The 14,622-nt window shown below is 36.1% G+C and overlaps 2 protein-coding genes across 3 annotated transcripts; one reads left to right on the top strand and one right to left on the bottom strand.

The window, feature by feature from the left end:
* Positions 1-2,314: 2,314 nt before the first annotated feature.
* On the top strand, positions 2,315-11,110 carry LOC113238451 (retinol dehydrogenase 11-like). 2 transcript variants are annotated; one of them, XM_026475284.1, is made up of 7 exons: positions 2,315-2,445; positions 3,862-3,991; positions 6,034-6,396; positions 6,475-6,596; positions 7,312-7,529; positions 8,832-8,968; positions 9,447-11,110. In XM_026475284.1, the coding sequence occupies exons 2-7, from the start codon at positions 3,874-3,876 to the stop codon at positions 9,482-9,484; spliced, it is 996 nt and encodes a 331-aa protein (XP_026331069.1). In that variant the 5' UTR covers positions 2,315-2,445; positions 3,862-3,873; the 3' UTR covers positions 9,485-11,110. The 2 variants fall into 2 exon arrangements, with proteins under 2 accessions (XP_026331069.1, XP_026331070.1); XM_026475285.1 differs by lacking the exon at positions 9,447-11,110 and having other exon boundaries at positions 8,832-9,026.
* An 899-nt stretch (positions 11,111-12,009) lies between these two features.
* Positions 12,010-14,065, bottom strand: LOC113238453 (solute carrier family 25 member 51). Its single transcript, XM_026475286.1, has 3 exons — positions 13,814-14,065; positions 13,384-13,598; positions 12,010-13,277 (listed from the first exon to the last, which is right to left on the bottom strand). Exons 2-3 carry the CDS (start codon positions 13,576-13,578, stop codon positions 12,549-12,551), a joined length of 924 nt encoding a protein of 307 aa, XP_026331071.1. The 5' UTR covers positions 13,579-13,598; positions 13,814-14,065; the 3' UTR covers positions 12,010-12,548.
* Between the last annotated feature and the right edge of the window lie 557 nt (positions 14,066-14,622).

Genomic DNA, 14,622 nt, shown 5'->3' with positions numbered 1-14,622 from the left:
GTACTTATTTACATACAATTTAAAGAATATTTATTTACTTATTAAGCACGTAGTTACGCACGCCTTCATCGTATACACATTCTACATAGTTTAGTATTAATACATTTATTTACGACAATTTTACAATAGTGGATACTTTTTTAATTGGTACTTACCTACTGTTCAATTCATACACGTTTTAATGAATTTCCTACGAATTGTAATTCACTGTTGTACAATGTACGAAATATTGACTTGTTTACGATAATTTTGAATAATAAGTACAATCACTGCACGCACTGCTGGCACATTTCACACATTTACAGGTAAGGTTCAAAATGCCGACCTCCATGCAATATGCATATTTCCGTGCGTCGGTACAGAGACTGCTCTACTCTTTGAAGCATCTGCCGAGTGATTTGACTAAATGCCATTTCGATCCGCTGCCTCATTTCTTCTGCGCTTTCACAGGACTCCGCATAAACAATATTTTTTATATGACCCCATAAAAAAAATCGAGCGGTGTCAAGTCTGGGGACCGCGCTGGCCAGGGTACAGGACCTCCCCGCCCAATCCACTGCGGGAAACGGTCGTTCAGATGGGAACATACATTTCGAGCAAAATGTGCGGGTGCTCCATCGTGCTGGAAAGTCATCCTGTGTTCCATCACGAGTCTCACGTATTGTGTCACTGGCAGGACCATTAGAACGTCCTCCAAGTCTTCTGTTAGGAATCTTAAATAATTGGCCCCATTCAGACTTGCCGGCAAAAACACTGGACCGATGACGGCACAACCTATTATACCAGCCCACACGTTAATCCGCCACTGGTGTTGAAAATAAAGAAACTTAACTTAAATGAAACTTAAAAAACAAATAATAATCATAACAAAAATAATCTGTGGTACTTGCTCTTAAATTCTAATTAAATTCTCTTAAGAAATCACAGCATTTTAGTCAAAATAGGAAGGAACTTAAAATTATTTGAAAGGTAAATTATCATAAAAAGTGTGGCAGTCTTTAGGTATGACATTCTTGAGCTCTTGAAGGTGATCATACTTTGTCTTGGAAAATGGTTGCCTGGATTCATAAAGCAAAGGCGCACTGTTAATCCAAGACGTAATCTTCTTTGGTCTTCTAGGCAATGGAACAAAATCGTCTGAAAACTGGAGTTTATAATCTATGGTGCCATTTGGATTATATCTCAGTGCTTTTATATCAATAACACAACGATCACCCGCTCCTCGACCAGGTCTTATTGATTCATAAATCAGGTAATGTAAATAAACTTGGTACTTTTCTGGTCTCCTTTGTTATTGTGGCGTAACGAGAGGGTAAAAATACTTCCCGATTTTTCAATTTCCTCTCAATCACCGAGTGGACTGAATCAACTTCCATCTGCGTATGACCTTTCTCCAAGTACTTCTGAGTTATTACTACGTTCTTAGACATAGCCAAACGCAACAAAGCATTCGATACAACATTATTTCTGTTCTGTGCTGTACAACCATCTGTAAATATAACGACGTCCTTGCAATCATTATCCAGTAATTTAGTTACGTAGTCCACGAAAAAAGATGCGTAAGTAGTGGTTTTTACGTCGCATGCTGTCTCATCGAACCAGTAACACGTGACTCCATTATTGCCAAGATTGTACACAGAAAAGTTATGCACGGCAAGTTTTGTTTTAAAATAAAGTGCACTGGCATTGAGAAATGGACATAGTTTGACGGCCTGAAGATCTATTGTTAATGCATGTATGATCCCTTTTTGTGCTAATTCTTTGTCAGAACGTTTTTCGGTCCTAGCTAAGTCTTTTCGTTCGATATGTTTAGCATACTGCTCATCTGATAAATTGCCAACTTTGTGAGCGCAGCACAGGTCGCAAGCATCCTTTTTTGGTTGAAACAATCCAATATTCTCCTCAAACAAAACGCTTTCAAATACTTTTCTAGATGCCACAGGTTTATTTTCTGAAGCCGAGTAGTCTACATAAAGGCGATACATACTCCTCCTCCTCCTCCTCCTCTTCCTCCTCCTCCTCCTCCTCCTCCTCTTCTTCTTCTTCTTCTTCTTCTTCACCACTATATTTATAACTTACACTCTACTATTTTCACGTCACAAGGGATTGTAAGAAGGTTTTGTTTGTTTGACTTGTCCAAATTTCTGGTTGCTATTTTCAGATTAGTTTCATATGTCACTGTCTATTTTATGTTGTGGAAAAGAAAAAAAAAATTGTCACTTCCAATCATGTACATTTCGTACATGTTTTTGTTGCCACTAACATGATGACTGTGTCGGGTGGCACTGGCTATAACCTTGTAAGCTTATTAAAACTTCGCAGAGCCGCTCCGGCGGCGGCAGTTGTTTGCTGTTGTTGTGCATGACCGGTCACACTGCGTTCACGGAGATAATTGTCAATGGCATAGTTTGTTCAGTTTTGTGTGAATATTGATGGGAAACTCAGGTAAATGTTTAATTTTCTCAAAGTGCAACCTTAACATAATGTGTTGTAAAGATATGCAAATAACTACATACGCAACGCAAATATATACAAAGTTCAAGGATTTTCATATAATCGAAACTCGAAATACGACATATCTTTACTAGTATATAAAAATATCTGACACGGGTATTATCTAAAAAGAAAATGGACAAATACGTCCAAAGAGTGTCATTACGAATATTTTTCGACATTTAAATGTGTCACTACGATGTTTTCCTTTAATCAGTTTACATAGTTCAGTTAGTTCGGTTAACTTAGTTCGTGAACTAAAACTTTTCTTACACTACCCAATTTCAAAGGCCCTTCCAAATTTGATGCAAAATAAATGTCAACATACTAAAACATGTGATTTTTAGAGTTTACACTTCGTACTGTTGTACAGTTATAACAATTTCAGTATCTTTGGGGAAGGATACTGGATAATTGGATTAGGCTATTGACCATACTAACTTTGAAGTCGTGTCTATGATGAATTTTGGTTCAATAGAAGTTTCAAAACCCTAGGAAGTGATTTGAAACCAATATAAAATTTGCCAGTACTTATTTTTTTTAAACTGTGTCATCCCTAATGATTTTTTGATTTCAAAGGAGAGGTTGCGATAATTTCATTAAACATTCTTGAGTAGCAGTAGCGCTCCTTGCTAAAGAGTTCGTCCATAGAAGTAATTTCAAGGGAGAGGTTGCGATCATTTCATTAAACATATTTGAGTAGCAGTAGCGCTCCTTATGAAAGAGTTCGTCCAGGGAAGTACTCCACCTTTCCTATTTCTGTCGTCTAGAAGTAATTTCAGTGCAATGGACTGTATCATAAAATTAACCCAATTGATGCTAGATTAGATATGCACAATAATTTAATGTTTGAGAAAATACATAGAAGCAGAAGCGTGTTATTTAAAAGATAAAAAATAATCAAAAATTTTTAAATCTGGCCTGCTATAGATTCCGTTAGTAAATATTGGCACGCGAAGGAAAAGTTTGCCCATACTGTAGTCTATAGAGTAAGTATAGGTAGGTAGGGCGCCGCTCTTATTAGTAAATCGCTAAGTAGGTAACCCTAACTCCCTAATTCTAATTACACTTCCCCAAAATTACAGTCAGGGTCCCTTGAATTCAGTAGTGTAATAAGCGTTTACGCTAACTTAGCTTCGTTCGCGGTGTGGCCTCTCCTTTAGTTTGATTTTGATTGCCTCTCCTGTTCGGAAACTGTGTCTTTTCCGAGTCGAGGCGTGTACTATTGCGGATGGGCTACCCGATTGGATCGGTCCCGATTTGAATTAAAATCCCAGAAGCGTTCTCCCAATCAGATATTGTTAAGATGCTACACGGTGTGCCAATACGTACTTGTATAATACAATAATAAATCGTTTCATTATTTAGTTGGGCTTCAGAATGGATTACATAAGCGGATGGTGCAAAAGCAAGCGGAGGCTTGAAGGCCTCACCGCGATTGTCACCGGTAGCAACACCGGAATCGGCAAGGAGACAGCGCTTGATTTTTACATGAGAGGTAAGGCACATGTATGCATGACGTTTCTTACAAAATAGGGTTTTTTTTCAACCAACCAACATTACGTAACAAAACATTCTTATCATTAAAAGAAACAACTTTTATTCTACAAATTCAAATTAATTTTATTTCCCAAAAAACAAATTACGCCTACCCCAGTGGGAAATAGGCGAGATATTAAGTTTAGTATGTTAGTTTTAGTATGTTTGTAACAAATTAGACTTCAAATTGTCAAGTTGTTATTAACACAACTCACCGCCGCAGTGATCAACTTTAACTTATTTATAATCATCGTTTGTTATATGCCTACTCGATGTTTATAATCAACTAATTTTAGGATAAATGTTGTCTAAACAAGTGGCTGCAAAAAACTTAGTATATCCACTAAAAATAGATTCTGAAGTTTTAGCAACTAATTCTAGTCGTTTATTCTTAAAATATACTACTAGAATTATTTGACTACAACTCGATAGTATTCTTCACAAATTGCAATCTTTGTATTGCTTAATACTTATTTTAACTTTTCAAATATAGGTACTCTATGTACTCGTAGAGCATACAATGGAATGAAAATGGTCTGTACATGCGAAAGCCGCTCAAACTCTATACAGGACAATAATAGCTAGGGGGCCGACATTATCGTCTGATATGACTGATGTGACTGTATCGATATATCAAGATTGAGGTAACTCAAAATTGTAGAATAGAGTAGTTTTATCTTCTGAGAAAGCCAGAGTTTCTTTGTTTGATGAGGACCGCTGCTGCAGAGTGATGAGACGATGTGGAGATCACGCTCTCGCGTAGGTGTCTGATTCGATCGAGGAGATTACGCCGTACGGTGTAGGGTCTGTTACGTTTTAGCTTTTTGGGCGGAAGTTCCGCCCATTTCCGAAAATTGTGTCAGAGATGCTGCTGCTTTCTTCATGGACGATAATGCTTGAACTTACCTAGCGGGTGAAATAGGTCCACGCTCACTTGGCGGAGGTCGGATTTCGTCGTTTCGGTTGGCCAGTACAAAGCAATCTAATTTTTTTTATGTTACCATGTGACGGGGCTAACAAGTCGTGCGCCTTGTGGTAAGCGACATATGTGTGATATTCAATCCCATTGAGTATATGTGGGACATTCCGAAACGGGGCGTTAAAGCTGTACACCCAGTTCCACAGCATATCCGAGAGTTTAAATTAGGGCCGAATAGTAACATATTCCCCAAGAAACTATAATAAATCACATTCAAAGCACGCCACGAAGAACTGCAGAAGCCGTCTCGGCAAGAGGAGGCTCTACTGAAAACTATTTTTTTTTCTATTTGTTTTTTAAATTTATTTATCCTTATAATGACATTTTTACAAATAGAGACGAGGTTCTCCCAAACTTCATAAAAGCTTATTGGGTGAGTTTAGTGGCTACACTCCATTAATATGAATGGTCTCAATCAACTTTTTAAAGGATAATGTCAGGTCCTTTTAGGTCATTTTTTTGTTAAAACGAGTTGAAAAAACTTTAAATATTTTTATACATGAAAATAGAATCCAAATATGAAATAATTATGTGTATTATATGTATATTTAGTATCATTTAAAGTAATATTGTAGAAAAAAATTTGATGTGGATTGCACCACTTTTGCGCTGATAGCCTCAATTATCTTTTTTATTTCTGTATGATTACTGTGATAAAATAATAAACGACCCTTTTATACACAGGTGTATAAAGTGATATAAATGCCTACATAAAGCTAAGTATACTCGTATAATTATTTAGGTACATAAGTAACTTATGTTATGAGGCATATCTCAAATCTATTACGTTTTTCATATCAGGTAATCAGTTAAAAGAACTTGTAACTTATCTTTTAGGTTTCGATTGTAAGAAAATAAATATATAAAATATTTTTTATATTTCACCGAGTTCAAATTAAGTATGTTAATTGATAATAATATTGTTTTTATCAGTTATTCTTTCATGTATGCATGTATACACGAAAATAATATTGCAGGTCTTCTTTAAAGTCAGCAATTTGAAATTTGTTCTCTATCTGCAGGAGCACGAGTAATAATGGCTTGTAGAGACACAACTAAAGCAGAGTCAGCAAAGAAAGAAATTGAAAACGCAAAGGAGGGTGTCGAGGGTATTGGAACTTTAGTAGTGGAGGAGTTAAATCTGTCACAACTAAAGTCGGTCAGAGAATTCGCTTTTCGAATTTTGGCCAAAGAGAGTAACATCAACATTCTCGTAAACAATGCGGGGGTGATGTGCTGCCCTGAAGGACGGACGGAAGACGGTTTTGAGACGCATATGGGGACCAACCACTTTGGACATGCTCTTCTCACGCTATTGCTCTTGCCCAGATTAAAGAAGAGTGCTCCTTCGAGGATAGTATTCGTATCATCATTGATGCATAAAAGTAAGTGGTTGTCCATGAAGTTAATTTTGTTGATAACATTCATGGGTATTTTTTAAAGAAATTGTAATGTGATTTCAGGCAATGATGTCGATTTAGACGACATAAATTTTGAAAAGAAACGTTATGATGCACTTGACGCCTATTCTAGAAGCAAAGGCGCAAACGTGCTCTACGCTAAAGCACTCGGCATTAAATTAAAGGTACATGATAAGAAATTCTATGGATGTAACAAGATGTGATTATATTTTTGCTAATGATCCTACTAATAACAGTTGTCCACATTTTCTTACCAATTACAAGTTTTTTTTTCTATAATATTGTTTGTTACTAAGTGCACAATCACTAGCTAAAATATAGTCGCACCTTGTTAAACCGGTATAAGTCTGTTTAAAATTAATGCTCCGCCACACACAGGCGGCCGCGGAAGCGTTCCGGGCGCGGGAATTTTTGTAATGTACGAGTTTATATGAATCCTGTCACACTAAAACGCGCGGCTGATGTGCGGCCGCCGCGCGTTTCAGTGTGTCAGGATTCATATGAACTTATACATTTAAAAAAATCCCGCGGCCGCCTCTGTGTCCCTTGAGCATAAACAAGATGTTTATGTTTTAAGAAACCATAACGCTACAATACAAAAGTGTGTACTACGTCAAATAGTGCTTGTTACGTTATTCATTATTTAATTAGGTACCAGTGATTATTAGGGTGTACGTTATTGCAGAAGGGTTCTGGCGGTTTCCTAAACAATGCTTAGTATGGACTTACCTAGCATGCTGCGAAGAAGGGTCCAATCCTTAACAAACCCCACACAATTTGTTCGAAAATTCTACGCTATCGATGGTTTATTTTCGTCATGTATGGTCGCGATATTAGTGGGACTTAATACCTAGAAAATAAAGATTACGCCAATTTTAGGAACACAACATAAATAACGTGATGACATATAGTCTCCACCCAGGGGTCATAAATACGGAGATCGGTAGGCACTTCAGCGACACCTTGTTGACCGGCGGCACGTGGCTGTTCAAGTACATCATTGGCTTTTTCGCGAAGACTCCTCGTTGCGGGGCACAAACTACAATCTACTGCTCAGTTGACGAAAGTTGTGCTGAGCAAAGCGGACTTTACTATGCGTAAGTACCTACAGGTGACCTTTATTGTTTGTGCTCATAAGAGAGAATAAAATGTCTATAGGCTGTATTAATACGATTTGTCTCTCTTCTGTATGCAAGAGTAGGTAAGTATTTACTTGAACAAATGCACTTTGTACTTCAGGTTATTCTAGCGCCTAAATGTATTTAAAATTGTTGATGTCACCTGGAATAAAATTGCTACATAGCAATAAGGCCGTCTATTGTGATAATCTTATTATGTTATGCCGGGTTCACGAGTTTTTCACTTGCTTGCGTTGGCTGGGTACACGGCATAGAAGTGCCTTCCGCGCAAGGCGTTCATGAGTTCTCCGCTTTGCGTTGCGGAGAGATTTGCGCACAAGCGCGGCGCCTTGCCTTTGATTTGGATGTAGTGGACGCCTGGACGCTGCTAGTCTGTGATTGGTCAGTGGTGCTGTCCTTCGCGAACGTTCCTTGTTGCTTGCGATATCAAGCTTGCTAGATATCAAACTCGCGCAACGCAAAGCGAGCGGCCGGCACAAGCGAGCGACTCGTGAACAATCCTACCTGCGCGTACGCGACAGATCTTTGCGTATGCGCGAAGCGAGTCACGCAAGCCAGAAAAACCGCAAGTGAAAGACTCGTGAACCCGGCATTATACTTTTAGTTACTGTTTTGTGTTGTGACTGTAATTTTATGTCCAAGATTCGTTCGTTCATTGTAATTGTTGCTACCTCTAACTCAACTTGGAAATCTGAGCTTCAGTAGAACTCATCTGTACTTTAAGTTTTCTGTAGGTACCTATTTGTTAGATTTCATGTCCTTCCAATGTCCAACCATTATATGTATATATAGCGGTTAATTTGACATCAATATTAATAGTGTCACTTGCCTACATGTAAAAACAAGGATAATGTTAATAATTTTGTATTACAAGTACAAGTATTTGTTTTCCTTTGACTAAATAACAATGTACATACATACTAATTAGGACTAATGCCATTAGAATTTTCCTGTGGAACGTTATACTGTATTGTTCCTCTTTGTGCGTCGCTCAAATGTTGTATATTTTCCACTCTATTCTTAGTGATAATTATTATTTAAATAAGATAATTATTACCACATATTTCTTAACAAATCGCTTAACTATGTTACCACATTTTTCAAATTCTAAACGGAAAATAGTAAAATACCGTTCACCACTAAAAAATCTCTGTTACAAAAATACAATGGAAATGGCATCTACGGCCCTCAATTACTTGGTAACCACCACATTTAATAGATTCACCATAGAGGCTCTACTAAGATATTTTGCGTTTTCAGTGATTGCAGAGTTGCACCAACTTCAAAGCAATGCAAGGATGAAGAAATACCGGCCAAGTTCTTTGATATCACAACGGAACTGTTGAAACTAAAAAAATACGATCCCTTCGGGGACAAGGATCCCGAACGGAGCTTGTTTGAAGAGTAATTAAACCTTTTTCTCACGTATTTTCTGTATGAGAGTGGGGGGAAAAAATCGGCATAATAAAAAGAAAAGTGAAGACTTAAAATGCCGCACCCTAGCCGTCTAGGGTGTGGCACTTTAAGTCTTCAGCGCGCAACAACTAAATGTAAAAACAGTTTTACTCGTGCTCACTAAAATGATATTATGAGCATTTCACAACTATTGGTCAAAATATAACAGGGAGATATTTATTCGCTTTTGAAGAACAGGTACATATTATTGCTTTACCTATAGAACTAAATGTTATATATACAATAAATAGAAATATAACACTCCGTGTCCTGCATAACAGAAGACATTTACAGGGAAATATTATCATAATTTGTATCTATTTCTCGCATTTTTACCTTAACACTATTTTTTTCTGATAGAATGAATTATTACGTGACGTAAGTTATTGCGGCGATAAAAAAAGTAAAAAATTTACGACCTTGAAATCAGTAATCGTGAGAAACGAATTTCGGTATAATATTATTAGCATAGATCGGTAATATGGACAGAGTACAGGTGCCTACAGATTTGCTCTTTTTTGACGATCGTTATTGTTACTTATTATTGTTAGCGGTCAACAAATATAATAAGCTAAATTTTAAAACTTCGTAATTCCTTTTTGGGCCAAATCCCCTTTTTGCTCTTTAAGTGCAATATCGGGCAATTAAAGCTTGAAATATAATTTCTAGACCCCATTTTAGTTATAAAATAAAGGTATAATCATAGATTGTCATATCATTTTATTTGTAAGTCAATGTTCTCGATCGTCTGTTTCTTACACATTTATTCGATTTTGTTTGATCATACGTGTCAATCGACAAAAAATACAACGTTGATAGTCTGTTGCTTCCATATTTACTCTTCTTGTTTGGTTGTGTCAATAGTGAAAAAATCCAGCAAATCTGTAGTTACCTTAAGGGTTTAATTAAAACCTTTGAAATGAAGTTCTCGTTTTGTTCATACACATCACAAATAAATAACAATTTTAACTTTTGCTTTATTACTACCTATTGTTATTATTTTATATGTGTCACTAGTACTTTACTGTAGTCTATTTTAGAATGAAAGTGTTGTAGTTGTAGGTAGAAATAAAACGCATAGCTTTATTTTTTATTCATTGCGGGACATTACACTCTATGTGTATTACTTATTAGATTAAATTTACGTAAAGATAATTGTTTTGCCTATTTCGACATCTGATTAGTAATTTATTTACTTCAGAGGACTAGCTGGAAGAGAGCGTAATATGTTTACTTGATATCGTGTACTTACGTGTGTCGCCTTTCAATTGTTAAAAATTGTTTGTGCCCTGTTATTCAAAATTTAAACTGACTTCAAAAAAGAAGGAGATTCTCAACTCGACTGTATTTTTTGTGTGTACTTATTTTAAGTGAGATTACTTTGATATTGTGCCCCTTTAAAATGAAAGTGGCCTTGTCTCGCGCGGGCCTCGGCCAGGGGTATTGCGCAATTAAGAAGAAGACTCGGTCCACACTGAATTTTATTATAGAAATAAAGAAAGAGAAGGTACAGGAAGGACCAGGTAAAGTAAAAGCGTAAAGGCTGTAACAAAACAAAATAACGATATAACACTGGTAGTACAATCATACAAAAAACACTCCCTACTTAAATTGCCTACATACAAGACATGGTAAAAAAGGAACTTACCCCAAATGGGTAACTTCCTTGGATGTTTTACAAATAGTTAAGTTACATGATTTTCAATGGTCAGAATTTCATATGAAGGCGAGCTCGGTGCTCGCTTTGGAAATTTAGTACAGTGGTAACCGGAAAGAAGAAAAGTAAGAATGACGAAGAAAAGGAATTAAAGGACGATTCAAAATTTCAAAAATAAGTGGCCAGGAACAAAGAGAAAAGGGTGAAATAAGGCTGGATGACGATGAAGAGGGTCGCATCGGCACAACCTAATTTAAAAAATTAAGAAAAGTAGTTCGTACTTTAAAACGACTTAAAAAATAAGTGCATAAGATTATTAATTTAAAAAGTAAGATTCTATGGGTCTTTTGTTTTTTTGTTTAAAATTTCACATTCATTTTGCGTATTCCCAAAAGGTTGAAATTTTGTGTTGGGTCATAATTAACTTTCATTCTGAAGGTGCGATTTGTGAACTGATTCTTTTTTTTTTTTGTTGAAAAGGGTCAAGAGCACGTCAAGCTTGACACTTAAGACTTAAATCCAACTCTGTGCCGCATACGATAAGAACAGTCCAAAGTGTCAGGCTTGATGTGCCCCTGACGTACTTACCTCAGTAGTGGTTCTATTCAAATTTGTATAAGATATTATTTGTTACATTGATCTAGATCTGATATTGGAAATAGCAGACAGATGAGAGGAACTCATCAACAATGTACAACAACTACCTTGTGTTTTTTTTGCTTCATAGCCCCGCAATATGAAATAAATAAATAAATATATATATATATATCGGTCGTTTTACGAGAATTTCCTTAAAATGCATTTTAGTTACCTATCTTCGAGGAGACCACGGTGAACACATTGAAAGCGGAGCTGCATTTTGCAGTGGTTTATTTTTTAATAATAAAGTAATAATTATAATTTGGTGGGTGAAAATTATGTCTCTGGGTGAGTGGATGTATAATTAGATACATTTTCTCATGTTGTTTTATGTTATGCACACAGCTAAATATTACACGAAAAGTAGAAAAATTACTCAACAAAATTTCTTCACAAGTGTGGTTATGTAGGATCTACGCTAAGCAGTGTTTAGAATGAGTAGTCAGCAAAAGTAACAACAAAGTAACATTTTGCACAACTGTTACCGCCGTTGTAATGAGAGAGGATGGGTGTTTTTTTACGAAGGAGAATAATGTGTGATTGGATTAGTAAATAAAAGAAAGTACCAAAGCAAGTACGTTCTTGTGCTTTTTATTTTCTGTCCGATTTTTTAAAGCACAAAGGTTTTATATCACGCACATCTTAGTTTATCACACTTCTTTGATACATTTAGGTACTGTCTACTTTTCATAAGCTATATAGAAACCGACGCAAATTCGTTAAGCGCTTTTAACTATTTTTTTTTTGTATCCAAGGAGCGCATCCAATAAGCGATGACGACGCGCTGGTTTGAGTATAGCTCTAACATTCAATGACCATTAAACTACAATAGATATATTTTGGAATTCTTATAAAGAAACATAGGATAATAAAGAAGTATTTAAGTTATCCAATATATGTGGTGAATATTACTAGGAATTATGTACACACAAAAGCAATGTGTAGGACACACAATGTTTTTCAAACATATAATCGGTATATGTTTTGTTTCGCACGTAACGGCGAATCGATATCACAACAAGGGTATGCATTCACAGCTAACATACACATATATTAGGCATAGCCGAATACTTATAAAGAGTTTTTCATAAATGCATTAAATAATATTAAATAAATACTTACACAGATAGTCTACAAAATAATGCTCATTTCATAATTAACTATGTACACAGCAACACCTATAAACAATTATAAATAACAACTTGTTTCAAATTTTGTAAATATGACTAGTTGGTGTATAACATTTTTCTAAAAATTTCATATGATGCATTTATAATACCCCAGCTTAAAAATGCTCGAGAAATATTTAGTAATGCTCCATGGTAGAAGTTTGCAAACTTGGAGCCTCGTGTCGCTAGAATATACCTGAACTCATAAGCCATTGACCTGTGGGGTCCACCTAACTCACACTGCATGCCAATTTTTATAACATTTAGAGGATAAAATATGGTACTTAGGAAAGCTCCTATAGATGCTCCTGCTATGAAATTTTGTATGCCTTGGTAAACTATGTAATCCTGGCGTGGCAGTCTGACAGTTATTTCATCACGGATAATGAAAAAACACGCATTTGAGGGACCATTTCTTAGAAGTATTGGCACAAGTCCTCTATAGAATTCTTTTATACCATAATGTTTAGCTATATGGAGGGAAGCATCTGCTGTGTTCTTAAATTGTTTATGGAACTTGGGATGTATAAGAAGGGTCTGTACTCTTTCAAAAGGCATGAGTGTGGCCTCAACGCAGCCTGCAACAATGCCTGCAATTGATTTGGCTACAAAAGGATTAGTTTTATAACTGAGTAGGGGTTGCAAACATTCATCATAGATACCGAACATCAAGGACATTGACACTGTCCGCTGCATGAGGGGAGGCAGCATTCCTCGGTAGAGATAAGACAGACCTTCTTTCTGCAACTGATTTAAAGCTAATGATGTTTCAACTCCATGCATCATCTGAAAATGAATATACATTTAGTTAAATAACAAAAATTAACATGTATCAGACACATTGTTTTACTTACAAATTGGCAAATAATAAGAAAGTTACAAGTAGTCTTACCTGCCTGAATATGAGCTTATTGAGAGGGTAGCTAATCATAATATTGCAAAAGGCTGCACCCCCCCCACAAACAAATTCTTTCCATCGCACTGACAAACCGTGACTGGGCACTGGCACTGCCATGGTTCCTTGCTTTAGATAACTTCTATCAAACAAGGTTTCACACATTTTATCCTCAGGGGGACAATTTGACATCTCTTCTTTTACACCTTTGTCTAAAAGTCATAAAAAACAATATTATATGTATTATATATAATATATGCAAGTAAGAATACATAATTACTAATTACATAGATGTACATTGACGGTAATGTGTATGATTCCATCAGCACAGAAATACTATTACTTCCAGTGTGACAAATATCGTTTCTTTAACCTATACTATATTCATATTAAAATGGGTATTAAAAATACGTATTATATTACTTACGTATGTATCTAGGCCATGGTGTTTGTTTTCGACCTCCACCAAATTATGTAAAACCCCAAAATTTAAATTATTTGTTGGTCTGATAAGAAGCTGCATCGGAACTTATTTATTGTCATTTATCGAAATGTTATGATGCACGAAATAGTTTTAATAGCGTAAATATTGGCATTTCAATCTAAATTTGATAGATTATTTGAAAATATTAAAAATCACAATTTCAATAGGCACACGACACACACTTAATCTGACAGGACGACAGCACGACCCGACTGATGACAGTGACATTATTGACATCAAACAAATATATTTTTTTACTGAAGTTGAAGAGAGAAATCAAAACGCCTATTATAATATACTACTACACCAGAAATATAAATCTGTGTCCCAGGGGTGGGCGTTGCCCTTAATTATGAGCCCCGTTATGGCGCCCGACATAGTGACCCTTTAGGGTGGTATTCCACCGGGCGGCGAGGCGAGTCGAGGATTGAAATTTGTATATCAAAATTTCAATTATCTTCTAGCGCATCTTCACTGGAAATTGTCTGAATTGACAAGGATGAGCGAGGCGAGAACTGAAATATTTATTGATGTAATATTGAACAGTATTGCTATCTGCATAGAGTAATATACAATACTCTACGTTACAGAATTTAATACAACGGAAATCGATTTCTCGAGCGAGCTCACGATGATGGCTATTAATATCACTCGCGAGATTGTGGGGTACCGTCGCGATGAATGAAATATAGGGGCCTTAATCCCTTATTTTCATTACACTCCTATTGGCGAGTGGTCTGTATATTGAGATG

Source organism: Hyposmocoma kahamanoa, unplaced genomic scaffold, assembly GCF_003589595.1.
Source record: "Hyposmocoma kahamanoa isolate Upper Pololo Valley unplaced genomic scaffold, ASM358959v1 95832, whole genome shotgun sequence".
Classification (NCBI taxonomy): domain Eukaryota; kingdom Metazoa; phylum Arthropoda; class Insecta; order Lepidoptera; family Cosmopterigidae; genus Hyposmocoma; species Hyposmocoma kahamanoa.
The sequence above is the reverse complement of the archived record's forward strand: the minus strand, read 5'-3'. Positions and strand labels throughout refer to the sequence as shown.

Coding starts and splice junctions, on each gene's coding strand:
- LOC113238453 (XM_026475286.1), bottom strand. CDS start 13,578: ATGTCAAATTGTCCCCCTGAGGATAAAATGTGTGAAACCTTGTTTGAT. Junction 13,278..13,383: donor ATAAGCTCATATTCAGGCAG/GTAAGACTACTT, acceptor ATTCATTTTCAG/ATGATGCATGGAGTTGAAAC.
- LOC113238451 (XM_026475284.1), top strand. CDS start 3,874: ATGGATTACATAAGCGGATGGTGCAAAAGCAAGCGGAGGCTTGAAGGC. Junction 6,397..6,474: donor ATCATCATTGATGCATAAAA/GTAAGTGGTTGT, acceptor ATGTGATTTCAG/GCAATGATGTCGATTTAGAC. Junction 7,530..8,831: donor CAAAGCGGACTTTACTATGC/GTAAGTACCTAC, acceptor TTGCGTTTTCAG/TGATTGCAGAGTTGCACCAA.